This window comes from Pantherophis guttatus, chromosome 7 (genome assembly GCF_059756535.1).
Source record: "Pantherophis guttatus breed Tessera chromosome 7, ASM5975653v1, whole genome shotgun sequence".
Lineage (NCBI taxonomy): Eukaryota > Metazoa > Chordata > Lepidosauria > Squamata > Colubridae > Pantherophis > Pantherophis guttatus.
In genome coordinates this window covers 83,424,616-83,450,576 of record NC_142069.1, presented here as the reverse complement: position 1 = coordinate 83,450,576, position 25,961 = coordinate 83,424,616, and the positions used below count along the sequence as shown (strand labels likewise).

The window sequence follows — 25,961 nt, the reverse complement described above, 5'->3', positions numbered from 1 at the left end:
TAATTCTTTCTTGATAGTAACAGTAGAAGTACAGGAAAGTAAGCAGGCTTGCTAATTATGAATTATGTAAGATAATCTTAGATCGTCTATTACCTATGCATATGTATGACCACATCATTTCCTGAAATGTATAAATACAGGAAATCCTCAACTTACAACAGTTCGTTTAGTGACCATTCAAAGTTGCGATGGCACTGGAAAAAAGTGACATGATCGTTTTCCCACACTTATGACCATTGCAGCATCTCTATGATCATGTGACACAAAATTCAGGCACTTGGCACTTGGCTCCTATTTGTGACGGTTGCAGGGGTCATGCGATCTCTTTTTACGACCTACTGACAAGCAAAGTCAAGGGGGAAGCCAAGATTCACTTAATAACAGAGTTACTAAGTTAACAACTGCAGTAATCCACTTAACAACTGTAGCAAGAAAAATCGTAAAATGGGGCAAAACTCACTGAACAAATGTTTCACTTGGCAACGGAAATTTTGGGATCAATCGCGGTCGTAATTCGAGGACTACCTGTATAATGTATCTTTTTGTCTGTAGGAGTCCCTCTTTTTATTTTCTGGATGAAATTAATTCTTCCAGTGTACACTTAATTAATAAATACCGTCTTTCCCCCAAAATTAGACCCTGTCTTATATTTTTTTGAACCCCAAAATAAGCGCTTGGCCTTATTTGCGGGGAGGTCTTATTATTTTGGGGCGCGTGGAGCAAGATGGGGCTCCTCTTGCCGTCTTACCTGATTTCCAGCTCTGCATTTAAATATTTTCGGGGAGGGCTTATTTTCAGGGGAAGGCTTATTTTAGCGCATGCCCTCAAAAGCCCAATTGGGCTTATTATCAGGGGGTATCTTATTTTCGGAGAAACAGGATAAATACAGGCAGTCCTCAACTAAGAACCATTTATTTAGTGACTGAAGTCACCACAGCACTGAAAATGCATGACTTATGACCCATTTTCAAACTTACAACCAGGACAGCATTCTTACAATCATGTGATCAAAATTCAGATGCTTGGCAAGTGACTCGTATTTATGACCGTTGCACCATCCCGGGGTTGTGTGATCATCATTTGTAACCTTCCCAGCTGTCTTATGACAAGCAAAATGAATGGGCGAAGCCAGATTCATTTAACAGTGACAGGATTCGCTTTAATAACTGCAGTGATTCGCTTAACAACCGTGGCAAAAAGGGTCGTAAAATTGGACACGACTTGCTTAGCAACTGTCTTGTGCTTAGCAACAAATATTTTGAGCCCCATTGTGGTCGTAAACAGAAGACTACCTATATTCCAGTGAGCCTTGATTATCGGTTCATGGTCCTGAGTTCGATTCCACGCTTGTTTGAGCACATTCTGCATCTACACCAGAGGTCTTCAAACTCGGCAGCTTGTGGACTTCAACTCCCAGAATTCTCCAGCCAGCATAGCTCCAGCATAGCATAGCTGGCTGGAGAATTCTGGGAGTTGAAGTCAGGGGTGAAATGCTCCCGGTTCGGACTGATTGCTCGATCCAGTAGCGATGGCAGTGGGTGGTTCGGAGAACCAATAGCAAAAATCCCTGCCCACCACCTCCATGCCCAGCTGAGCCTCAGGATCATCAGAGGCTTTTTTTATACTTTTAAAAGCATTTTTTCTACCACCTCTTCCGACAAAAAATGCTTTTAAAAGTATAAAAAAAAGCCTCTGATGATCACGTGGCTCAGCTGGGATCATCAGAGGCTTTTCAAAGCATTTTTTTCTGCAACCTCTTGGCCGAAGAGGTGGTAAAAAAAATGCTTTGAAAAATCTCTGACGATCCCAGCTGAGTTGCCTGATCGGCAGAGGCTTTTCAAAGCATTAGAAAAAATGCTTTGAAAAGTTTAAAAAAAAAAAGTGGGCCACGCCCACCCAGTCACATCACCCCCCCCCCACCAAGCCACGTCCACAGAACCGGTGGTAACAAATTTTACATTTCACTCCTGGTTGAAGTCCACAAGTCTTAAAGCTGCCGAGTTTGAAGACCTCTGAACTACACTATCTCTCTCTCCCTCCCTCCCTCCCTCCATCATGGCTCAAACCCCCAGGCAGCCACTAGATGGCAGCAACGATTCCCATGAAGGCGGACTCAGGAAGCCCCCTAACTCTGGATTCATCCTGGTGACATTTGTTCACTTTTGGGCCGATGTCCTTTGCGTTTCACATAAAAATTCACGTTTCGAACTCTTACCCTGAGGGAAAATTTTGTTCCAGAAAAGGAAACTTTTTAAAATAAAATGACGAGCAAGGAAACCCCGATGGGGGATGAGTGACGGGATTTAGCTTCCATTTCACCACAGAGCTGTAAAATTGTCTTTCTTTTCTTTTCCTGCAGCGGCGGGCAAATATTGCCAAAACAGGAAGGCTGTTAGACAAGATTCCCTAGCCAATGCCTTTGTTATTGCCAAAATCCTAGCCTTGGCAGGGACATCTCAACAGCCTGTGCCTTTAGGGTAATTTTAGAGCCAGAGAATGGCAGGCGGGGACATGCCCCTTTGGCTTGGCAATCGGTGGGCATCGGGAAGTTGGCATTGCTTGCTTTATGTTCTGCAGATGCCAAACCATTCTTTCATTCTTTCATATCAGAACAGGCCAACAGAAAAAAAAAAAAACAGTAGGTTGGCAGCAGCGAGAATTGTATTTGCCCAGCACTGGAAAACTGAGGAAACTCCTACAGGGGAAAATATAATTTTAAAAAAACAAAAATACTAGAGTGTGCACAAATGGATAGGTTAACACTAAAGATAAAGGACAAGGAAGATATAGGATATTTTTTTAATATGCGATCTGTTTTTATCAATGGTTAGATCATAGAGGTGGAAGATAGAAATTAAAAGATCCATTAATAGGTATAAACAAACAATACTATATAATTATTATTATTATGTATAACGTAAATTGACCCAGACAATGAACTGTTCACCAAGCACCAATGTATGTTATAGAAAAATGTATAAAATATAAAATGTATTTATGGGGGGTTTTTTTTCAAGGTTTTTCTGCCAGAAAGAAAAAAGCCCAGAATCGAATGGATGTGATTCCACTGAGCTGGGGTTCCAGAAAAACCTTGGTTACGTAGGAAAAACCTGGCTAGAGAAAAAACACACACACAAAGTCTCATTCGTCATCTTCAGGCTGGTGTTCTCGGCTTCGTGCTTCTAGGAGCAATGTTGCGATGACGAATGAGACTTCGTCGAAACGTTGCCAAGACACCTCCAATTTTATGCGGGAGAAAACCTGAATAACCAAAGACCTACATACAAAAACCCACGAAAACCTCAGAAAACATATATAATGCTGCCCTAGTTCAGTGAAATCACAATCCACTAGTTTCTAGGGTTTTTTTTTTTTTCTGGCAGCCAGCAAACACTCTGCTGCCCATTGGGAGACTACGGAGACTCCCATTGGAGTCTCCCAATGGGCAGCAGAGTGTTTGCTGGCTGCCAGAAAAAAAAACCCTAGAAACTAGTGGATTGTGATTTCACTGAACGAGAGCTGCATAAAAATCTTGGTTTACATAGAAAGAACCTGGCTAAAGAAAAATACACATAAAGCCTACGAAAAGGAAAGAAAACACATACAGGTTTTCTATTGAAGCATCCTGGTCTACCCAAAGGGGAAGGAGCATACTGCTTCCCTTTCAGCTCCAATCCAGGAGCTCTTAGGCAGTCGCTTTCACGACAAACTATTTTGTATTAAATTTATATTTACTGACAAAAGAAATAAAGGAAGACTAGTATAGATCTATTTCAAGCTATTTAGCTCCCATCAGCTAGCCATATCCTTCTGGGATTCGAACCTGTATAGGGTTGGCAGATCTGGGCATCCAAAGAACCACTGGAAAAAGAGTTAGGCGCCAACAATGTGAGGCAGCAGCGAAGTTTTTACACTTAGGCAAGAAAAACCAACTGGGTAAGTAACTTGGTTTGATGGCAGTAAATGTGAGAAGGATTTTTGGAGTCCTAGTGGACAGCCCCTTAACTATGAGCCAACAGTGTGCGACGGCAGCCAAAAAAGCCAATGTAATCCTAGGCTGCATTAAGAAAGGGGTAGAATATCAAGATGATGTGAAGTTCTAGGACAGTGATGGCTAACCTTTTTGTCATCGCGTGCCAGGAAGGGGGTGGGTGGGGGAGGTTCGCATGCACACACCCATAATTCTATGTGCCCCGCCCTGCCCCTGTGCACACGACCCCCCTCCCCCCCTCCTGGCACGCAATGGCCCAGTAGGCCTGTTTTTCTTTCTCACCTGGCTCCAGATCCTCTCTATGCATCTGGGGAGGGCGAAAACAGCCTTCCCCACCCCTCAGAGGCCCAAAACAGCCTGTTTTCCAAGTTTCGGTTGGACAGGAAGTGACTTTTTTGCTGTCCCCAGCTTCCAGAGACTCCTAGAGAGGCTGAGAGCTGAGCTGGCATGCCAGGTGACATGGCTCTGTGTGCCACCTGTGGCACGCGTGCCATAGGTTCGCCATCACAGTTCTAGGACATCTTTACAAAGCCTTAGTAAGACCACACTTGGAATACTGCATCCAATTCTGGTCACCACGATATAAACAAAATGTTGAGACTCTGGAAAGAAGGTGGAGAAGAGCAACAAGAATGATTAGGAGGCTAAAACACACAAAGAAGGGTTACAGGAATTGGGGAGGTCTAGTGTAATGAAAAGAAGGACTAAGGGTGACATGATCTCAGCGTTTCAATATTTGAGGGACTCCTACAAAGATGAAGGTGTAAAACTGTTTTCCAAAAGGCAAGACGAGAAAGAATGGATGGAAACTCATCAAGGAGAGAAGCAACCTAGAATCAAGGAGAAACTTCCTGACAGTGAGAATAATTAACCAGTGAAACAGCTTGCCACCAGAAGTTGTGGGTGCTCCAACACTTTTCGAGAAGAGACTGGACGACCATTTGTCTGAAATGGTGTAGCGTCTTCTGCTTGAGCAGGTGGCTGGCTGAGGAATTCTGGGAGTTGAAGTCCACCTTTCTTAAAATTGCTAAGGTTGGGAAGCACCAGCCTAGAAGATCTCAAGGTCCCTTCCAACTCTGTTATTCTATGTTCCATAACTCTTTGCTGACATCTTGTGGTCTGCTAGAGCCTTGCAGTCCAATCTGGGATCCTAAGAGTAAGATTCTAAGTTACAAGGGGAAATAGAGGACTGGTTCTTCTTATCTTCTTTATGGAATGTGGATTATATTGAGGACATGAGACAATTCTCATGCTGTTGTAATAAAGAGTTTTTTTCCACTATTAAAAAGAAAGGGGCTAATTGCACTGATGGCCTGTCTCAGCGTCTTTCGCCAAGCCCTGAACAGGGAAAGTACAGCTCCCTCTCTAGCCGGGCTCATAGGAAATAAGCTAGAGATCACACATGGACCTACAGAATGCGTATCTCGCTCACATGCTCCAGGCGTGCCATATGCAAGGAGGCAGTGATGAAATCCAATTTTTTTAACTACCGGTTCTGTGGGCGTGGTTTGGTGGGCGTGGTGTGGCTTGGTGGGCGTGGCAGGGGAAGGGTACTGCAAAATCCCCATTCCCTGCCCAGTCCTGGGGGAAGGATACTGCAAAATCCCCATTCCCTCGCCACCCCTGGGGGAAGGATGTTGAAAAATCTCCATTCGCATCTCACTCCAGGGGAAGGATATTGCAAAATCTTCATTCCCACCTCACTCCAGGGGAAGGATATTGCAAAATCTCCATTTCTACCCCACTCCAGGAGAAGGATATCGCAAAATCTCCATTCCCACCCCACTCCTGGGGGAAGGATACTGCAAAATCCCCATTCCCTCCCCACTCCTGGGGGAAGGATATTGCAAAATCTCCATTCCCACCTCATTCCTGGGGAAAGGATACTGCAAAATTCCCATTCCCTGCCCACTCCTGGGGGGGAAGGATGTTGCAAAATCTCCATTCCCACCCCACTCTGGGCCCAGCCAGAGGTGGTATTTGCCGGTTCTCAGAACTACTCAAAATTTCCGCTACGGGTTCTCCAGAACCTGTCAGAACCTGATGGATTTCACCCCCTGAAAGGAGGGCTCCACCATTTGGATGAAGGGAACACGAAAAGAATCAGAATCAGAATAGAATAGAGCTAGAAGGGACATTGGAGGTCTTCTACTCCAACCTCTGCTCAAGCTGGAGATCCTATACTATTTCAGACAAGGGGCTGTCCAATCTCTTCTTAAAAGGTTCCAGTGATGGAGCAACCACACTTTCTAAAGGCAAGTTGTTCCACTGGTTAATTGTCCTCACTGTTTGGAAGTTTCTCCTTAGTTCTAGGTTGCTTCTCTCCTTGATTAATTTCTATCTATTGGTTCTTGTCCTGCCTTTGGTGCTTTGGAAAATAAGTTGACCCCCCTCTTCTTGGTGGCAGCCCCTCAAATACTGGAACACTGCTATCGTGTCACCCCTAGTCCTTCTTTTCTCTAGACTAACCATACTCAATTGCTGCAACCATTTTTTTTCATATGTTTTAGTCTCCAGGCCCTTCATCATCTTAGTTGCTCTTCTCTGCATTTTTTTTCCCTCAAAGTCTCCTTTTTTGTAATGGGGTGACCAAAATTGGATGCAGTATTCCCGGTGTGGTCTTAATAAGCTTTTTTAAAGTCATGTCATGCTCTGATGAGAAAAGCCACCTCACTCCACCAGTCGAAAGGAGAAAGTTATCGCATGTTGGCATCTCCTCCATCTTTTGAGATATCTCACCTGCCTTGGAGATGTTCTGCCTTTTGCCAGGAAGGAAAGTTGGGAACGATTCTAAAAAGCCACCTCACTCCGCCAAACAACAGGAGAAGATTATCTCATGTTAGCATCTCTTCTATCTTTTGGGATATCTCACCTGTCTTGGAGATGTTCTGCCTTTTACCAGGAAGGAAAGTTGGGAACGATTCTAAAAAGCCACCTCACTCCGCCAGACAACAGGAGAAGATTATCTCATGTTAGCATCTCTTCTATCTTTTGAGATATCTCACCTGCCTTGGAGATGTTCTGCCTTTTGCCAGGAAGGAAAGTTGGGAATGATTCTAAAAAGCCACTCACTCCGCCAGACAACAGGAGAAGGTTATCTCATGTTGGCATCTCCTCCATCTTTTGAGATATCTCACCTGTCTTGGAGATGTTCTGCCTTTTGCCAGGAAGGAAAGTTGGGAATGATTCTAAAAAGCCACCTCACTCCGCTAGACAAAAGGAGAAGGTTATCTCATGTTGGCATCTCCTCCATCTTTTGAGATATCTCACCTGCCTTGGAGATGTTCTACCTTTTGCCAGGAAGGAAAGTTGGGAATGATTCTAAAAAGCCACCTCACTCCGCCAGACAATAGGAGAAGATTATCTCATGTTGGCATCTCCTCCATCTTTTGAGATATCTCACCTGCCTTGGAGATGTTCTGCCTTTTGCCAGGAAGGAAAGTTGGAAATGATTCTAAACACATCAGAGGTACTGCCAGATGTTTCTTCACCTTGTGCTGGCTAATCCTGGCCTGCTATAGTTGCAAATAACACATCTGGGGGCACTTTCTGCCTGTTCAAAGTGGACCAATGAAACCTGAAGAAGATTCCTGCAAGCTGCTGCCTGGGTGGAGAGAAAGGCCTACTGGGTGCGTGAGGAGAGCTTGAAATCTCTAGTGGATGAGAAGAACTGTCCTCCTCAGTTCTCCCTCCTGTTCTCCATCTTTTCAACATCCTCTTCCCAAAGCTTGTCCATCTCCCTCTGCACCATCCAACCGCAGGGCTGATGCTGGGATGGCAATATTGACTCAAAAGGAATTACTACCCTGCTGCTTCCGAGCTGTTGGGTGCAGATGCCCGAGGAGAATCCACAATTGGATTAAGTTGATACCAAGGCAATTATGCTTACAAACAGGGCCAAGTGTTATAAAAGAATCAGAATAGAGCTGGCTGGAAGGGACCTTGGACTGACTTTTACTTTTGTTTTTTCCTGTCCAGGTCAGGGGTGGGTTCTAAATTTTTTTACTACCGGTTCTGTGGGCGTGACTTATTTTGTGGGCGTGGCTTGATGGTCATGTGACAATTCTTTAGGATTTAGCAGTAGTACTGGTCTACCAGGCTTTTAACTGCTTGCAGAGCTGTACCGGTCTACCCATTTGTTTTTGGAGGCACCGGTCTACCCATTTGTTTTTGGAGGCACCGGTCTACTCATTTGTTTTTGGAGGCACCGGTCTACCACCACACTGCCTTTTAACACTGATCAGCTGTAGGGCAGCCCTTTGAAGCCCCGCGGCAAGAGTTTAAACAATTTTTTCCTTCTAGCCGATCACCAAGGACTTGGGAGGCAGCAATAGATAGCGGGTAGGGGCCAAATAAAAAGTAAGAATAATGCGGGGTGAGGCAGGAGGGCCCAGCTCCCGAACTAAGAGAACCGGTTCGGTGACGTCATATCGTCACCGCTACCGGCTCGGCCGAACCGGGAGGAACCCACCACTGGCCCAGGTGTAATACTTTGCTTTTCTCAAGAAGATTGGAGAAAGAAGGACAGCTCCTTTCTTCGACCTTCTTGTGAAACAAGCCGATTGTGGACAGTGCCAGCATCATTACCCAGGCAAAATTATTCAACTTAATACATAGTAATAGAAATACCTCTGATGGAGACCGCCAAAGATAATTACTTAACGAAACAGGCTACAGAAGAAGAACACAATTGATTCTTGCCTGCCTCGCAAAAAGAGCTGGAGGATAAACATGTGAAATAGCCACCATGACGCATTTCTAACTTGCTGTCTTAATACTTCGTTAAAAGGCCAATTTATTTTGCACAGGATACATCCATCAAGAGCAACCGCATTAAATCCCCTCTCTGGATGATAACATTTGACTGAGGAAATGCCGGCCTTCCATAAGATAAGGAATTCCCTGCCATTTTTAAAGAGGAAGTTAACTTGCTCCACCAAGCAAATTAATCTTTGTTGTGTTGGGCTGAATTGCATAGAGACCGGATTGATCTTTTGTCCCTAAACACTGAAAGAAATAGATTTCATAACGGTCTGAGGCCCAAGAATCATAATCTGAAGGTCTACCAAGATGAACCTTGAGCCCAGAACAATGTTTCATCCATCTTTTGTTATGTTTTTTTTCGGTACCCTGGACACCAACCTCGTCATTCACAAGTAAGGAACAGCTCTTGTTGGATGATCTATGACCTTTTAAAAATTATTAGCTTTTATGGCAGCCAGGAATCAGCAGTTTTCTCTTTGCTGTGTGTGGTTTTTTTTTTTTACAAAGGAGAAAGCAAAAAAAAACAACCCCACAGAGAATATTATTTCTTCTGCTAAAGAAACCCATTTCAAACTAACGCAAGGTGTGGAAGCCAAAAGAAAAGGAATTTCTCAAGGTCTTTGAAATGTGGCACATAAAGGTAGTCCTCAATTTACAACAGTCTATTTAGTGACCGTTCCAAGGTTACAACGGCGCTGGAAAAAAAGTGATTTACAATCAGTTTTCACACAACCATTGCCAACATCTGCATGGTCCCGTGGTAAAAAAAATTTGGAACCTTGGCAATGGGCTCATAGTTATGACAGTTGCAGTGTTTAGGGCAGGGGGGAAATCCAGCAGGTTCTAACAGGTTCTGGTAGCGGAAATTTTGAGCAGTTCGGAGAACCGGTAGCGGAAATTTTGAATAGTTTGAAGAACTGGCAAATACCACCTCTGGCTGGACCCAGAGTGGGGTGGGAATGGAGATTTTGTAATATCCTTCCCCCAGGAGTGGGGAGGGAACTGGGATTTTGAAGTATCCTTCCCCTGGAATGGGGTGGGAATGGAGATTTTGCAATATCCTTCTCCCTGGAGTGGGGAGAGAATTGGGATTTTGCAATATCTTTCCCCTGGAGTGGGGTGGGAATGGAGATTTTGCAATATCCTTCTCCCTGGAGTGGGGAGGGAATTGGGATTTTGCAGTATCCTTCCCCCAGGAGTGGGGTGGGAACTGGGATTTTGCAGTATCCTTCCCCTGGAGTGGGGTGGGAATGGAGATTTTGCAATATTCTTCTCCCTGGAGTGGGGAGGGAACTGGGATTTTGCAGTATCCTTCCCCTGGATTGGGGTGGGAATGGAGATTTTGTAGTATTCTTCTCCCTGGAGTGGGGAGGGAATTGGGATTTTGCAATATCCTTCCCCCAGGAGTGGGGTGGGAACTGGGATTTTGCAGTATCCTTCCCCTGGAGTGGGGTGGGAATGGAGATTTTGCAATATCCTTCCCCCAGGAATGGGGAGGGAATTGGGATTTTGCAGTATCCTTCTCCTGGAGTGGGGTGGGACTGGAGATTTTGCAGTATCCTTCCCCTGCCACACTCACCAAGCCACACCCACCAAGCCACGCCCACAGAACCGGTAGTAAAAAAATTTGGATTTCACCACTGGTCCAGGGGTCATGTGATCCCCTTTTGCGACCGTCTCACAAGCAACGGGGAAGCCAGATTCACTGAAGAACCGTTGTTACTAACTTCACAACGGCAGTGATTTGCACTTAACAACTGTGACAAGAAGAGTCGTAAAATGAGGCGAACTCACGAAACAAATATTTCACCGAGTAAGAGAAATTTGGGGCTCAGTTGTTGGCTTGTGCTAACGTTTTTCCCCACCAAACATTTTCATCCCATTGCTATAGCTATTGTGGCAAAACATTGTGCCTGGATGCATTAAAAATAGTAATGTAGTTATTTTGTTCTTGGGTTTTTTTACGCATGCAATGCTTTGCGCTGGCAGTTAAAGCCCATTAAGTTCAATGAGGCTTAATTCCATGTTAAGTAATGCTGCCTGATTGTATTAAAGATACTAAATCCGATCAAGTTATTCCCCTTCTACTTTCTAGATGTCCTGGACCACCGATCCTGGCAGGCTGGAGGTTGATTGAATGCATGATTTGGGAAGAGTGGTCATAAGTGTTTCTGAGAAGGGCAGTCCTCTGGGGCGATGCCCCAACTATAAGAAGCTGCCACTGAAATTCATTCCCTCCACATTTGGACCTTTCTAAGCTGAAAGGAGGCTTTCCCCTTTTTTCAAAAAAAAAGAAAAGAGGGAGAGAGAGAGAAGAGAAAGAGAAAGAGAAAAAGAGAGAGAGAGAGAGTGAGAAAGAAAAAGAGTGAGGAAGAGAGAAAGAGAAAGAGAAAGAGAGAGAAAGAGAAAAAGAGAGAAAGAGAGAAAGAGAAAGAAAACGAGAGAGAGAAAGAAAGAGAAAGAAAGAAAAAGAGAAAGAGAGAAAGAAAGAGAAAGAGAAAGAAAGAAAAAGAAAAAGAGAGAGAGAAAGAAAAAGGAAGAGAGAAAGAGAACGAGAGAGAAAGAAAAAGAGAACGTGAGAAAAAGAAAAAGAGAAAGAGAAAGAAAGAAAAAGGAAGAGAGAGAAAAAGAAAAAGAGAAAGAGAGAGAAAAAAGAAAGAGAAAGAGAGAGAAAAAAGAAAGAGAGAAAGAGAAAAAGAAAGAGAGAGAGAAAGAGAAAGAAAATGAGAAAGAAAGAGAAAGAAAGAAAAAGAGAAAGAACGAGAGAGAAAGAAAAAGAGAAAGTGAGAAAGAAAAAGAGAAAGAAAGAAAAAGGAAGAGAGAGAAAAAGAAAAAGAGAAAGAAAGAGAGAGAAAAAAAGAAAGAGAAAGAGAGAGAGAAAAAAAGAAAAAGAGAGAAAAAAAAAAAAGAGAGAGAGAGAGTGAGAGAATAGGGAAGCCAGATTCACCTAACAAGAGTGTTAATAATTTAACAACTGCAGCGATTGACTTAACAAATATGGCAAGAAAAGTCATAAAACGGGGCAAAACTCACTTAACAACAGAAATGTTGGCCTTAATTGTGGTCGTAAGCAACATAAATTTGGGGTTCAATTGTGGTTGTAAATAGAGGACTACTTGTAATCAATTGACTACGAAAATTGAACCCAAAATTGCTGTTGTTAAGCAAGACAGTTATTAAGTGAGTTTTGCCCCATTTTACATTTTCTTCCCACGGGTGTTAAATGAATCGCCACAGTTGTTAAATTAGGAACCAGGGTCTTCAGTGAATCCGATTTTCCCTCATTGACTTTGCTTGTCGGAAGATCCAAAAAAGGGGAATCCAACGTGACCACGGAATTTTTGCAACCGTCATGAATAGGAACCAGCGGCCAAGGATCTGAATTTTGATTACAAAGATCACAAAAGGAATTTTAGCAAGCGAGCCACACCGAGCTTGCAAAAAAAATGAGAAATAAGCGAACCAGCGAAGAGATTTCAGTTAGATATTTCTGTTGCTACTCAGGAAACTGTCTGGAGGCCAGAGTTAAGATTTAACCTAAGATTTAATTTAACTTTAATTAATTAATTTATTTATTTTGCTTTAATTTATATGCCGCCCTTCTCTGGAGACTCAGGGCGGCTTACAATGCGTTAAGCAATTTAATTTAAGCTTTAATTTAACTTTAACCTAAGACTGTCTACTGTTGACCTCACCCCATTCCTAAGAGATCTGTAAAGGGCGTGCATAAGAGCATTAGAGTGCCTACCATCCCTGTCCTAATGTTCCCTTTAATTGTATTCATTTTATGTATTCAGTTCATGCTGATAGTTATATATATTATCTAATATCAGGGGTGAAATGCTCCCAGTTCGGACCGGATCGTCTGAATAGGTGGTTCGGAGAATTGGTAGCAAAAATCCCTGCCACCGCCCCCCCCATGCCCAGCTGAGCGGCGCGATCATCAGAGGCTTTTTTTCTTTTAAATGCCTCTGACAATCCAAGCTGAGTTGCCTGATCGGCAGAGGCTTTTTTAAAATCCTTTTTTTCTTTTAAATGCCTCTGACGATCCAAGCTGAGTTGCCTGATCATCAGAGGCTTTTTTAAAATCCTTTTTTTCTTTTAAATGCCTCTGACGATCCAAGCTGAGTTGCCTGATCATCAGAGGCTTTTTTTCTTTTAAAAGCCTCTGACGATCCAAGCTGAGTTGCCTGATCATCAGGGGCTTTTTTTCTTTTAAATGCCTCTGACGATCCAAGCTGAGTTGCCTGATCATCAGAGGCTTTTTTTCTTTTAAAAGCCTCTGACGATCCAAGATGAGTTGCCTGATCGGCAAAGGCATTTAAAAGAAAGAAAAACCTCTCACGATCAGCTGGGATCATCAGAGCCTTTTGAAAGCATTTTTTTACAACCTCTTCGCTGAAGAGGTTATAGAAAAATGGTTTTAAAAGTAAAAAAAAAAAAAAGGCCACGCCCACCCAGTCACATTACCCCCCCAAGCCACGCCCACAGAACCGGTAGTAACAAATTTTAGATTTCACCACTATCTAATATGTACTCGACAAAATAAAAAATATAAAAATGAATGAGAGCACAGCAGGGAGAGAAAACCCTTTTAATAGTACAAAATAAACCTGTATTCTGAGCAGAACTACTTTTACTTCTCTTTTCAGGCATAACCAACAGGGGTGTTTACAAGGTCTGACCAAATAAGAGCTTGGATGGCCATCATCTTGATGGCCTCGTTTTAGAGCAGGGGTCCCCGACCCCATGTCTGTGGACTGCCAATGGGCCACGGCATGCCAGAAAACCGGGCCCCGGAAACAAGCGAAGCCCCATCTGGGGGATGCGGGCAACACACGAAACCACTTTCCCTCCGGTCCGCGGGAAAACCTCTCTCCACAGAACCGGTCCCTGATGTCCAAATGTTTGAGGGCTGTTGGTTTTAGAGCAGGCGCGTCAAACTCGATTTCATTGAGGGCCGCATCAGGGTTATGTTTGACCTCGGGGGCCTGTGGAGGCGTGGCCAGGGGTGTGTGTGGCTGTGCTCGATGTCACTCGTGTCAGGAGCACCTGTGGTGGTCCGAGCACTCTTGCCGGTGAAAACGGGCTCCCGAGCTCTGTTATCGGCCGCGACAGCCTCTCGCAATCGTCTGCTGGCGAAAATGGGGCCTGCGGCCCTCCAGAGCAGTTTTTGCTGGCAGAGACACTGTAGGCCGGTCCTTCATTGTTTCCAGGGTGGCTCTGTGGGCCAGATCTAAGCACTCCACAGGTCAGATCAGGCCCCCAAGCCTTGAGTTTGACACCCCCATTTTAGAGTATACCCTTTAAACCACCAGAAAGCATCTTCGCTCGCACTGTGCCCTGTGCTTCCATCGGCCGTCCTGTACGGCAAGTATAAAAAGATACCATTGACGGAAAGACACTGTTCCTGTGGCTCAGGAGAGGTGGAGACTGTGGGTCACATACTCCTTCGATGTTCCTTTTACACAGAGATTCAGAAAAAAACCCATATCCTTCCAATAATCGCTAGGTACCCTGGCAATTCCCACACTGCTTGTCTCCAGTGGCTGCTTAAGGATGAACAGTCCATATCTACAGTAGTGTCCAAAATTGTGGAAACCTTTTGGGAAAAGTGTATTTGTGAGGTTTGATGGCTAATAACACCACTTTTTGTGTGTGTGGAGTTTCAAGATAATCCTATTCCACTGCTGGAATGGCCTGGGAATAGCCCAGACCTTAACCCAATTGAAAATCTATGGAGGCGACTAAAGAAACTGGTTATTCAGAAGCGATCGAGCAATAAAACCCAGTTAATAGAAGCCACCATTCAATCTTGGTTTCACATGATAACAGACTAAACAGATAACAGATAAAAGACTTGGTTCCCTCCATGGGAAGACGTTGTAAGGCCGTCATTCATGCTAAAGGTTACCCAACTAAGTATTAACTGACATGGGGATAATTTTTGTCTATCTCGTTTTTTCTATGGTGATCATTTTTGTCTATCTCATTTTTTCTACGTGTTTCACTTTTCTTCTTTATACTGTAACTGCTATTCTAATAGCAAATCCTTCATAAAAGTTACTGCGTTACATTCTTGATTAAATGATCTTTCCATTGATATATAATTTTATGGCACTACTCCCCCAAAAAAGTGGTGTTATTAGCTAATTTTAGAAAATACACTTTTCCCCAAAAGGTTTCCACAATTTTGGCCACTACTGTACAGCGCAGATACCTATAGTTTCTGCGCAGCAGCACTGCGAATTCACCAGAAATACGTGTCTGATCCACCATATTTATGTTCTATAACGAATGTGGCAAACCAGTGGTGGGTTGCCCCCGGTTCGGACCGGTTCGCAAGAACCGGTAGTAAAACCAGGCCACACCCACTGCCCCGGATGTCGTCATCTGTGATTTGCGCATGCGTAGAAGCATCCTGTTGCAAACCAGTAGTAAAGGTAAGTAGAACCCACCCCTGTGGCAAACCCTTTGCTCTGCTTATTTCTTTCCCTTAACTACGGGCCACAAAGTTTATGGATTGTAATTTTAGTATGTATGTATGTATGTATTTATGTATGTATGTATGTATATTTATTATTTATTTATTTATTTATTTATTTATTTATTACTTACTTACTTACTTACTTACTTACTTACTTACTTATTTTTGGTTCGATTTATATGCCGCCCTTTTCCGGAGACTCAGGGTGGCTTACAATGCGTTAAGCAATAGCCTTCATACTTTTGTATATACCTGCTTAGTAGGGCTTTTGCCCGCCCCCCCCCAAGCGGTATTCTTTTTTATACAAAGTCTGCTTATTGCCCCCAGAAACCGGGTCCACATTTTACCTACCTCGAAAGGATGGAAGGCTGAGTCAACCTTGAGTCTGGTGAGATTTGAACTTGCAATAATTGCAGGTGTTACTTAACAGTGCTTTAGTCTGCTGCGCCACCAAGGCTTTTAATAGTTAGACCATGTATATAATTGACAGACTGGAATTTATCATTAGTCATTTTATTATTTTATGCTAGAATTTTTAATTGTGCATTTACGGAGTGTTTTTATATGTTCTGGTCTCTGACTGTAATAAACTAAACTGAACTGAGTATGCCCTTTGGAAACGTTATTGCTCACCGGGGTCTAAAAAGCCATTTGGAAGAACGGCGTGTAAATAATTCTTGCGTGTAAAGGAAAGAATGAGATTTGCTTTATTACCGCTTCTTTATCTCAGCAGATAATAAGTGCAACAAGAAGAATAAATAATAATAGCAGCAACAATAAGAACAAGTCCTTCTAGTGATTGTACTGGCATTTTCTTTTGGTTGGGATTTCCAAGAGGCTTACATTCAAAGTATATCATGTTTTGGTTGATCTTGCCAAGAACGGCTTAACAATAATCAGGCTGTTTTTTCATCTCCCGCCCGACGAGGAGAAAAGTTGAGTTCGGTCTTGCTGTCTTCGGAAAAATCTGAAAAGATAAGGATCAGTGAGTCAGGTCTGTCTCGTGAAGGCATTGTCTGGGTTGAGGGAAAAGATTAGATTAACAGAGTTGGAAGGGACCTTGCAGGTCATCTAGTCCAACCCACTGCAGGTCATCTAGTCCAACCCACTGCCCAAGTAGGAGACCCTACACCTGACTCTACCTAGGATTGAACTCACAACCTCCTGATTGTGAGGCAAGAGCTCCACCTCTAGGCCACAGGAGTCAAAAGCAATATGCAATCAAACTGGGGTTGGTCATTGAGGAGCTTATCTGATGCTTGGGTTGTCCACAAAGCCCTCCAATTGGTGTCCTCCTTGGATTCATCACTGCAGAACACACGTCCCATGCTCCCTTGCTCTCCGTCTTCTATTGCAGTAAAGCAGGAGTAGGGGAACGATGGCCTTTTTATGACTTGTGGACTTCAACTCCCAGAATTCCATGTATGGCTGGCTCAGGAATTCTGGGAGTTGAAGCCAGGGTGAAATACTCCTGGTTCAGACCGGATCGCCCGATCCAGTAGAGATGGCGGTGGAAGGTTCGGAGAACCGGTAGCAAAAATCCCTGCCCCACCCCCTATGCCCAGCTGAGCCGCGCAATCATCTTTTTTTTTTAATTTTTAAAAGCATTTTTTCTACAACCTCTTCGGCTGAAGAGGTTGTAGAAAAAATGCTTTTAAAAGGCTCTGACGATCCCAGCTGAGTAGCCTGATCGTCAGAGGCTTTTAAAAACATTTTTTTTTTACGAAGAGGTTGTAGAAAAAATGGTTTTAAAAGTTAAAAAAAAAGTGGCCACGCCCAGTCACATTACTCCCCCCCCACCAAGCCACGCCCACAGAACTGGTAGTAACAAATTTTACATTTCACCACTGAGTTGAAGTCCACAAGTCATAAAAGGGCCATCGTTCCCCGACTTTGCAATAAAGGAACCAGCCCAGGGGTGGGGCTGCTCGGGGATCGCAGGGGTTCGGTAGAACCTCTAGCTAAGATTCTGTGCAGTTCGGAGAACCCCCAAATCCCACTCTCCTGGCTGGCTCCGCCCACCCCACCCCGCCCTTCCCAGGAGTCCCCATGCGGCCTGTTTTGGATGCAGGTAAGTGCAGGGAGGCTCGGGGAGGGTGAAAAACAGGCCACTCCTCCCCTCTTTTCCCCCCTTTCTCACCTTCTCTCCTGCTCCTCCCCTATCCTTTCTTCCTCTCCTTCCCTTTTCTTCCATTCCTCTCTCTCCCTCTCCTCCTCTCTCCTTTCTTTCTCCTTTGTTGCGCAATATTTCCCTTATTTGGTATCCGAGCAACTCCACTTTTTCTAATAATATATACTTTCTTTTCAATTTCTTTACCATTTTACCCCACTCTATCATCTCATAATTGTACATTTATATTTATAATCTTCTTTCTTCCCCCCCGCCCATCCCCTTTTTCCATTTACTCTGCTGCAGGGGTGGGTTCTAAATTTTTTTACTACCGGTTCTGTGGGCGTGGCTTATTTTGTGGGTGTGGCTTGGAGGTCATGTGACTAGGGGGCGTGGCTAGCTGATCAGAGTCATTTCTGGAAGGTCCTCGCACTTACGACCCGACTCATTTGTTTGCTTTTAACACTGATCAGCTGTAGGACGGCCCTTTGAAGCCTCGCGGCAAGAGTTTAAACAGTTTTTTTCCCTCTAGTCATCAGCTGGGACTCAGGAGGCAGCAATAGATTGGGGGTGGGACCAAATAAAAGGTAAGAATAACGTGGGTGGGGGGGTTGGGAGGGCGGGTGGGGGGAGAACCGGTTCGGTGATGTCATATCGTCACCGCTACCAGCTCGGCCGAACCGGACCGAACCGGGAAGAACCCACCACTGCTCTGGTGCCGTCTGAGTTTCTATTTCTTTTTTGTCTTATCCCGCATTTAACTTTAACTAATCCCAATGAGGGATGCTCTGCTTTCTTTCTTTCTTAAGCCTTCTTTCCTGGAAGAATGCACCCAAATTCTTATTTTGATCAGACACACTAAGGCAGCGGTCTGCAACCTTAAACACTCAAAGAGCCATTTGGACCCATTTCCCACAGAAAAGAAAACACCGGGAGTCACAAAAACCCTTCCCGTGCCTGACTATTTCTTGAGCGGCCACAAAACTAGCCTATGCAGTTGAATTAAACGTTCACTTTTCTTCTGAAACTTTTATTTTCTTGGATTTATCCATGGTTGGCCTACTGGGGGTTGAAAAGCTCAATAAATCATGTGCCAGTGAGTGCGCACATTGGTGGTTGTGACGCATATTTTGAGTGACAGGGAGCCGCAGCAGAGGGGTGAAAGAGCCACAAGTGGCTCCAGAGCCGCAGGTTGCTGACCCCTGCAGTAAGGGAAGAGCGTCTTCTGCACCAACCTGGCAGCGACACGCTCTCCATCTCCTGAGGACCATCGCCAGGATCGGAGTCCTCTTCTGCCGGCATCTTGGGCAGTGGCTGAGATGGGGGCTCCAGATTCGTCGGCACCAGTGGCTTGGTGGTAAACAGCAAGGTGGCACCAGGCCCAGGGGCCTTTGGCAGCTGGAGGAGGCAGGAGCTGGCAGGCAGGGTCTGGTTTGGGGCAAAGGGTGCCTGCTGGGCAGAGCCCCCCCCAATCGCCAAGCCAGAAAATGGTATTGGGGAGGAGAAGGAGTGGGTGAAGGATGGTCCTTGTGTGGAAAACTCATTCCACGGGAAAGCTTGAAAAGCAGGGAGGTAACCTAAAGAAAGGATGAAGAGAGAATAGCCACACGTTAATCTGCACCCAAGGGAAGGCAGCAACAATAACTAGCCCAGAACCAGGGGTGAAATCCAACAGGTTCTGACAGGTTCTGGAGAACCGGTAGCAGAAATTTTGAGCAGTTCGGAGAACTGGCAACTACCACCTCGGGCTGGCCCCTGAGGGGAAGGATACTGCAAAATCCCCATTTCCTCCCCACTCCAGGGGAAGGATACTGCAAAATTCCCCATTCCCACCCCACTCCTGGGGGAAGGATACTGCAAAATCTCCATTCCCACCCCACTCTTGGGGGAAGGATACTGCAAAATCTCCATTCCCACCCCACTCTGGGGCCAGCCAGAGGTGGTATTTGCCGGTTCTCCGGACTGCTCAAAATTTCCGCTACCAGTTCGTCAGAACCTGATGAACCTGCTGAATTTCACCCCTGAGATAAAGCCTGAGGTTGGGTTTCTCGTAGATTATCTTGGCAACTATGCAGAAGTGATTAGTTTCTCTTCTCTTCCTGAACCCCTCAAGTTTATTAACCAAGTCTAAACCTCTTGTTGTACTAAAGGTTCTGAAGAACTGAAGAAGCTTCTTGGATGAAAAGCGAAATGTTTTCAAGGGGGGGGGGACCACAAGGAAGTCCAGTTTCCTTTTGGAAAAGCATTTTTGGGACAACCGTAACCTGGATGATGGAGAATCTCCAGAGACCAACTTCTTGTTATGGTCAGCCAAGACTGGCTCCATGTTGCTGAAGGCTAATTATGGGATCCCTCACAATCTCTTTGTGGAAGACAATACGGGCAGTCCTCAACTTACAACAGTTCATTTAGTGACCGTTCAAGTTTCAACGGCACTGAAAAGAGTGACTTATGCCCGTTTTTCACTCTTAACAACCGTCGCAGCATTCTCACGATCACAATTCAGCCGCTTAGCAACCGGTTCACACTTATGATGGTGGCAGCGTCCCAGGGTCACGTGATTCCCTTTTGCGGCCTTCCGGCAAGCTAAATCCACGGGGAATCCAGATTCACATAACAACCGGGTTACTAACGTAACAGCTGCAGTGACTTGTTTAATAGCAAGAAAGCTCGTAAAACATGACAACGTTTACAAACTGTCTCACTTAATGGAAATTTGGGCCTCAATTATGGTCGTAAGTCAAGGACTACCGCAATTCACTTAACAACAGTGGCAAGAACAGTCGTAAAAACGGGGCAAAACTCACTGAACGCCAATGTTTCACTCAACATTAATTTTGCGCTCTGTTAGCTTGAGGAGCACCTGTAACACCAACGGAGGGCCTTTGTTTGCCTTTCCCCCCACCCTTGAGGAAGAACAATCCTGATACCGGATAGACCTTCTGTTAGGAGGTACACTCACCTGAGCTCCCAGCGGATGGCTGTAGTAGGAGGTGAGTAGTTCCTACGTGATTCTGTAGGAAACCTTGAGGACACTCGGCTGCTCCATAGGTCACAAGTCCGTTACTTCCAGGGAGCGAGAAAAACGTTGTGGACTTACTGGGTGTAGCTGTTGTGAGTCGGACACTGGGCAAGGTGTTGCCAGAAAGATGGATCGGGAAGTGAGACATCTCGTGTTGGGAATACTGGCCGTGCTGATGCATAGCAGGATGGCTATTTGGGTGAAAACAGGGAGCTTCAAAGTTGATTGTAGGCTCCAGTTGTTCAGGGTAATTGCAGTCCACAGGAGAACTGGTGCTCAGGTAGAAAAAAGAAAGAAAGAAATTCACCGGTTGTTGTTTAGAAGCAGGACTACCGATGAGTCCTTATTATCAGGGGTTTTAAAATTAAAAAGTTAACAGTAACAGAGTTGGAAGGGAGCTTGGAGGTCATTTAGTCCAACCTTCTGCTCCAGTGGTGGGTTTCAAATTTTTTTTACTACCGGTTCTGTGGGTGTGGCTTGATGAGCGTGGCATGGCTTGGTGGGCATGGCAGTGGAAGGATACTGTAAAATTCCCATTCCCTCCCCACTCCAAGGGAAGGGTACTGTAAAATCTCTATTCCCTCCCCACTCCAGGGGAAGGATACTATAAAATCCCCATTCCCATCCCACTCCAGGTGAAGGATACTGCAAAATCCCCATTTTCTCCTGATCAGCTGGGACTCGGGAAGCTTAGAATAGATGGGAGAGAGGCCAGTCAGAGATGGTATTTACCGGTTCTCCAAACTACTCAAAATTTCTGCTACCGGTTCTCCAGAACTATTCAAAATTTCTACTACCGGTTCTCCAAAATACTCAAATTTTCCACTACCGGTTCTCCGAACTACTCAAAATTTCCACTACCGGTTCTCCAGAACTACTCAAAATTTCCACTACCGGTTCTCCAAACTACTCAAAATTTCCGCTACCGGTTCTCCAGAACTACTCAAAATTTCCACTACCGGTTCTTCAAACTACTCAAATTTTCCAGTACTGTTTCTCCGAACTACTCAAAATTTCCGCTACTGGTTCTCCAAAACTGGTCAGAACCTGCTGAAACCCACCTCTGTCCTGCTCACGCAGGAGACTTATACTAGGGATGCGAACTGCCAACCTTTCTGATCGACAAGCTCAGCGTCTTAGCCACTGAGCCACCTAGCCAGGCTAGATCAAACTCAAGGCCTGGGGGGCCGGATCCAGCCCACGGGGTGCTTAGATTTGGCCTGCGGGACCGCCCTGGAAATATCAAAGGACCAGCCCATGGTGCATCTGCTAGCAAAAACGGTGCCCGGGGGGATGGGGGATGCACAGCCTTCTCGGGCTCTGTTTTCACTGGCAGAGGGCTAGCAAAACAACCTCAAAACAAAACAAAGGGAGAAATGTTTTCCCCTTTTGCATTTGACCATACAAGAAAAGGAGAAAGGGAAAAAGGAAAGACAAAGGAGAAGATGGAAAGAGGGGAAGAGGGGAAGGAAGGAAGGAAGGAAAGAAGGAAGGAAGGAAGGAAGGAAGGAAGGAAGGAAGGAAGGAAGGAAGAGAAAGGGCCATCTGGGAGGTACAAGCTGCCTCTGGAGCCTCCAGAGTCGGACGTCAGCGAGGCAGAGGAACAGGAGGAGCCTGTTCCCAGTGCGCGCATGCGCAGAGCTGCCAGAAGGCAAGAACAGCTAAAACAAAAGGGACGACTCGGGAGTAAGGCTTGGAGATGACTGGCCCCTCCCATAAGGCTTAAAAGAGGAGCAAAGGCACGTAGGCCTTTGCAGGAAGCAACGTTGTTAATTCTGTGCAATTTAAAGTCTGAAGCTCTGTTTGATTCTGGACTCCATGTGACTTTGCCAATTAGGTCTTTGGCAGCGTGTCAAGGGAGTTAAAGGTGAGTGATTATCAGCCTTATCCCGAAGGACTCTTTGCAACTATTTGGGATTCAGCTGTGAATGAACAGAATTCACAGCTATTAAAACATAACAGGTTTTTGGGACTATTCATGTGTTTTACTGACTCAGGAAGTCTAGGTCAGAACACCATGAGCCACGGTGACGCAGTGGTGAGAATGCAGTACTGCAGGGCTACTTTTGCTGCCTGCCGGCTGTCTGCAATTTGGCAGTTCGAATCTCACCAGGCTCAAGGTTGACTTAGCCTTCCACCCTTCCAAGGTGGGTAAAACGAGGAGCCAGATTGTTGGGGTGCTGACTCTGTAAACCGCTTAGAGAGGGCTGGAAAGCACTGTGAAGCGGTATATAAGTCTAAGTGCTATTGCTATACAGCAGTCCTTGACTTGCCACCATATGTAAACCCAATATTACTGAATCATGTTGCTTGTTAAATGGGGTAACGTGACCAGATCTGACCCTTTTTGCAAGCGTCTTCAAACGATGGATCGTAAGTTGAGAACTATCTGTATTGCAGACTTCCCGATGCACGTTTTTTAGATAAGGAAGGCCTGTGACCCATTTGGGTCCAAATTCCAAAGAAGACAGCCCGAGTGTAATCCCCTTTTTCTTTTCTGGGGATGGGTCATTATTGCTCCTTGGGGACCAAGTGGCCAGGTGACCCCCTTTTTTCCTGCTTCTGGGCCGCTTGTTTCATGCCCCCGTCGGAGTCTGAATCTGAGACGGGAGACGAACAGCTGACAGAGAGCGGGAGAGTGGGTCCGTTGGCTGTGGAGGAAACTGGGAAAGGGCAAAGTCAGTCTGGGCAGAACAGGGGAGAAGTAGAACAAGGGAGAGGGGGTTCAGATGAAGGCCAAGGCCCACCCCTTCCTCATCCCTAGGGCACACAGGGAAGAACGCAGAAGAGAGCAACATGGGTTGCGTAGCTTACAAGGAAGGAAAGGGCCCCGATTCCCTTCACAAGGCACACCTGGGGATGGAGTTTAAAGGAGAGGCAGTTGGGAGGGGTGTTTGTCGGGAACAAACGCTGAATTCATCTAGTGTTGAGCGTTGGGCCTGCATTCCTGGCATTCTTCCTGACTGTTTGAATTAGTGCCGTGCTACTGTGTGCTTATCTTGTCTTGCCAGAATTATTCTTCGCTTCTGGCACTCATTATCTTGCTCCGCTGGAGTGACTGATTTGCAGTCATTCTGCTTACAGCATTTGGACTGGAGTATCTGCAGCCAGAAGCTGTTGCAGGTTGGTGGGAGAGTTTTTCTCCAGGCCGGAGAGTAAACGGGACGTTGGGGGCAAAGTTGGTGCCAATAAAGGGACTCATACCGGTTCTCTGGCTGTGTTGCCTTCGTGCCACGCCCTGGGTGAACACAACTTGCTTACCTTTGATTCTGGACGCTGTAGGTGAGGGCGTCACTGGAGCTGCTCTCCTGGCTGGAAGGGCTGCATTCGCTGGCCAGGCTATCGTCCAGCATCAACGGAACGATGTGGTGATTGGGGTTAAAGGCCACGTTGAAGGGAAGGTTGGTCCTGCGAATGGGTGGAGGGCTTGGAATAGCAGGGAAGAGCTCTTCCCGGAGGGATCCCAAGCAACCCTGAGAGGTGGTGGCTTTGGTCTGGACGGAGTCATAACAGCTCATCTTGCCGGTCACCGAGGCGACTGCGAAGGAAGAAGAATGGAGGAAGATGAAAGACAAATGGAAAGGCCGAGGAGTTCCCAGCAATTGTTGGCAGGAAGGAATATTGAAAGATCTCTGGCTCCCCAGATGCATGTAGTCCGGTCACGGAACAACTCGTTTCTGAAGGATCAAGGAAAATATGAAGCGGCCCAAGTGTTAAGAAGTAAACAGAGGACTCAGGGGTCAACAGAAGCTTTCAAGATGGAAATGTCAGGGTTCCAAATAACACCTCCAATGAAAGAAGACTCCGAGGCTTGAAGTTCCTCAAAGTTCCATTTTATTAGAGATGTCGTATTGGCACATCTGGGAAAACCCTAATCTGAAAGCTTCCAGGGTTTCCCCACCCAAAGGAAAGTCCAAGTCCCTGCCCAAGCATCCACATGTCCATCACATGGTCCAATCAAAGCACCATCCCAACTGGAGATGCCTCCCAGTCACACCCCTCCAGGTGCAGGGCAAGATGTCCTTGACTCTCTGAGAAAGGAATGTTATTATGACTACATATCATCCTGGCTCCATACAATCCCCCCTGTTTCCCACAGTAGTAAATGTGGCAGGCCTGAAGGCCCAATGCAGAAGATGGCTTCCAGGCCTGACAGGAGAGATAAGTGGGCCACTGGCTAGCTTTGCAACTGCATCTCCGTGACCCCCTTCCCAATCTCTTTTGATGGGGGCATTGTAGCCTCCGTTGGTAATAGACCTCACCAATTTTGTTTTTTTTCTATTGATCTCTTTTCCCCATCGTATGTTTCTTCCTCTTATTCTTAGCTGCCTCACCTCTTCCTTTCACAGCGTAGTCTTTTATTTTGTTTTGGACACTAAATAGTTGTACTCTTCAAGGATGAAGACTCTGGAAGATTTGAAAGGGGCTCGGAGGTTTTCCTTCCTTCCTTCCTTTTTTCATTATTTTATCTTCCTTCCCTTTTCTTTTTCTTTTTCTTTCTCCTTCTTTCCTTTCCTCCTCCTCCTTTCCTTCCCTTTCTCCTTCTTTCCCTTCCCTTCCTCCTTCTGCTTTCCCTTCCCTTTCTCATTTCCCTTCCCTTCCTCCTCCTCCTTTCCTTCCCTTTTTCCTCCTTTCCTTTCTCCTTCTTCTTTCCCTTCCCTTCCTCCTTCTCCTTTCCTTCCCTTTCTCCTTCTGCTTTCCCTTCCCTTTCTCCTTATTTCCCTTCCTCCTCCTCCTCCTCCTTTCCTTCCCTTTTTCCTCCTTTCCTTTCTCTTCTTTCCCTTCCCTTCCTCCTCCTCCTCCTTTCCTTCCCTTTCTCCTTCTTCTTTCCCTTCCCTTTCTCCTTCTCCTTTCCTTCCCTTTCTCCTTTCCTTTCTTTTCTTTTCCTTTCCCTTCTCTTCCTCTCCCTTTCCTTTCCTCCCTTCCTCCTCCTCCTCTCCCCTCCCCTTCTTTGTATTATTTATATTTCACACTTCTTAACACCTATCTCCCTCTGTAGTCTTTGGAAAGAAAGGCAGGCTCTTTAAGAATGAAAGAAATTTTGCGTAAAGGGATGAGCTCCCGTTACTTGTCCCAGCTTCTGCCAACCTAGCAGTTCGAAAGCACGTAAAAAATGCAAGTAGAAAAATAGGGACCACCTTTGGTGGGAAGGTAACAGCATTCCGTGCACCTTTGGCATTTAGTCATGCCGGCCACAAGACCACGGAGACTTCTTCGGACAGCGCTGGCTCTTTGGCTTAGAAACAGAGATGAGCACCGCCCCCTAGAGTCGGGAACGACTAGCACATATGTGCGAGGGGAATCTTTACCTTTAAAGATTATGCATTGTTCCCTTTTTAGGGGTACACTATATTTTCACATTGACTTTTATCTCCGTAAACTTAAAACACTGTCCTCAAAATAAGCATGATTAAGTAAAATTGAGTTCAGGGACAAAAGGTAGATTAATCCGGAAAGGCATGCCTCATTTTCAGCTGGAGGCAAAGGCATATTTGGAAATTCTTCAGTCCTAGAAGAAAGTTTTGAGATCCTCCGTATCTTTTCTTTAAAACAGTGATTTTTATTAAAGATTGTAATTAACAACATC

General features: G+C 45.4%; 1 protein-coding gene across 2 annotated transcripts in view; it reads right to left on the bottom strand.

Annotated features, from left to right (window-relative positions):
- Window positions 1–15,928: 15,928 nt before the first annotated feature.
- NOBOX (NOBOX oogenesis homeobox) overlaps window positions 15,929–25,961 on the bottom strand; it is a 30,730-nt gene continuing 20,697 nt past the window's right edge. Inside the window, exons 6-9 of one of the 2 annotated variants that reach the window (XM_034440417.2) lie at window positions 23,636–23,912; window positions 20,315–20,649; window positions 18,588–18,929; window positions 15,929–16,209 (exon numbers count right to left, since the gene is read on the bottom strand). In XM_034440417.2, coding sequence (XP_034296308.2) covers window positions 16,139–16,209; window positions 18,588–18,929; window positions 20,315–20,649; window positions 23,636–23,912 — 1,025 coding nt within the window. In that variant the 3' untranslated portion in view covers window positions 15,929–16,138. The remainder of the gene's footprint in view (window positions 16,210–18,587; window positions 18,930–20,314; window positions 20,650–23,635; window positions 23,913–25,961) is intronic. The other variant, XM_034440418.2, reaches the window with a different exon arrangement.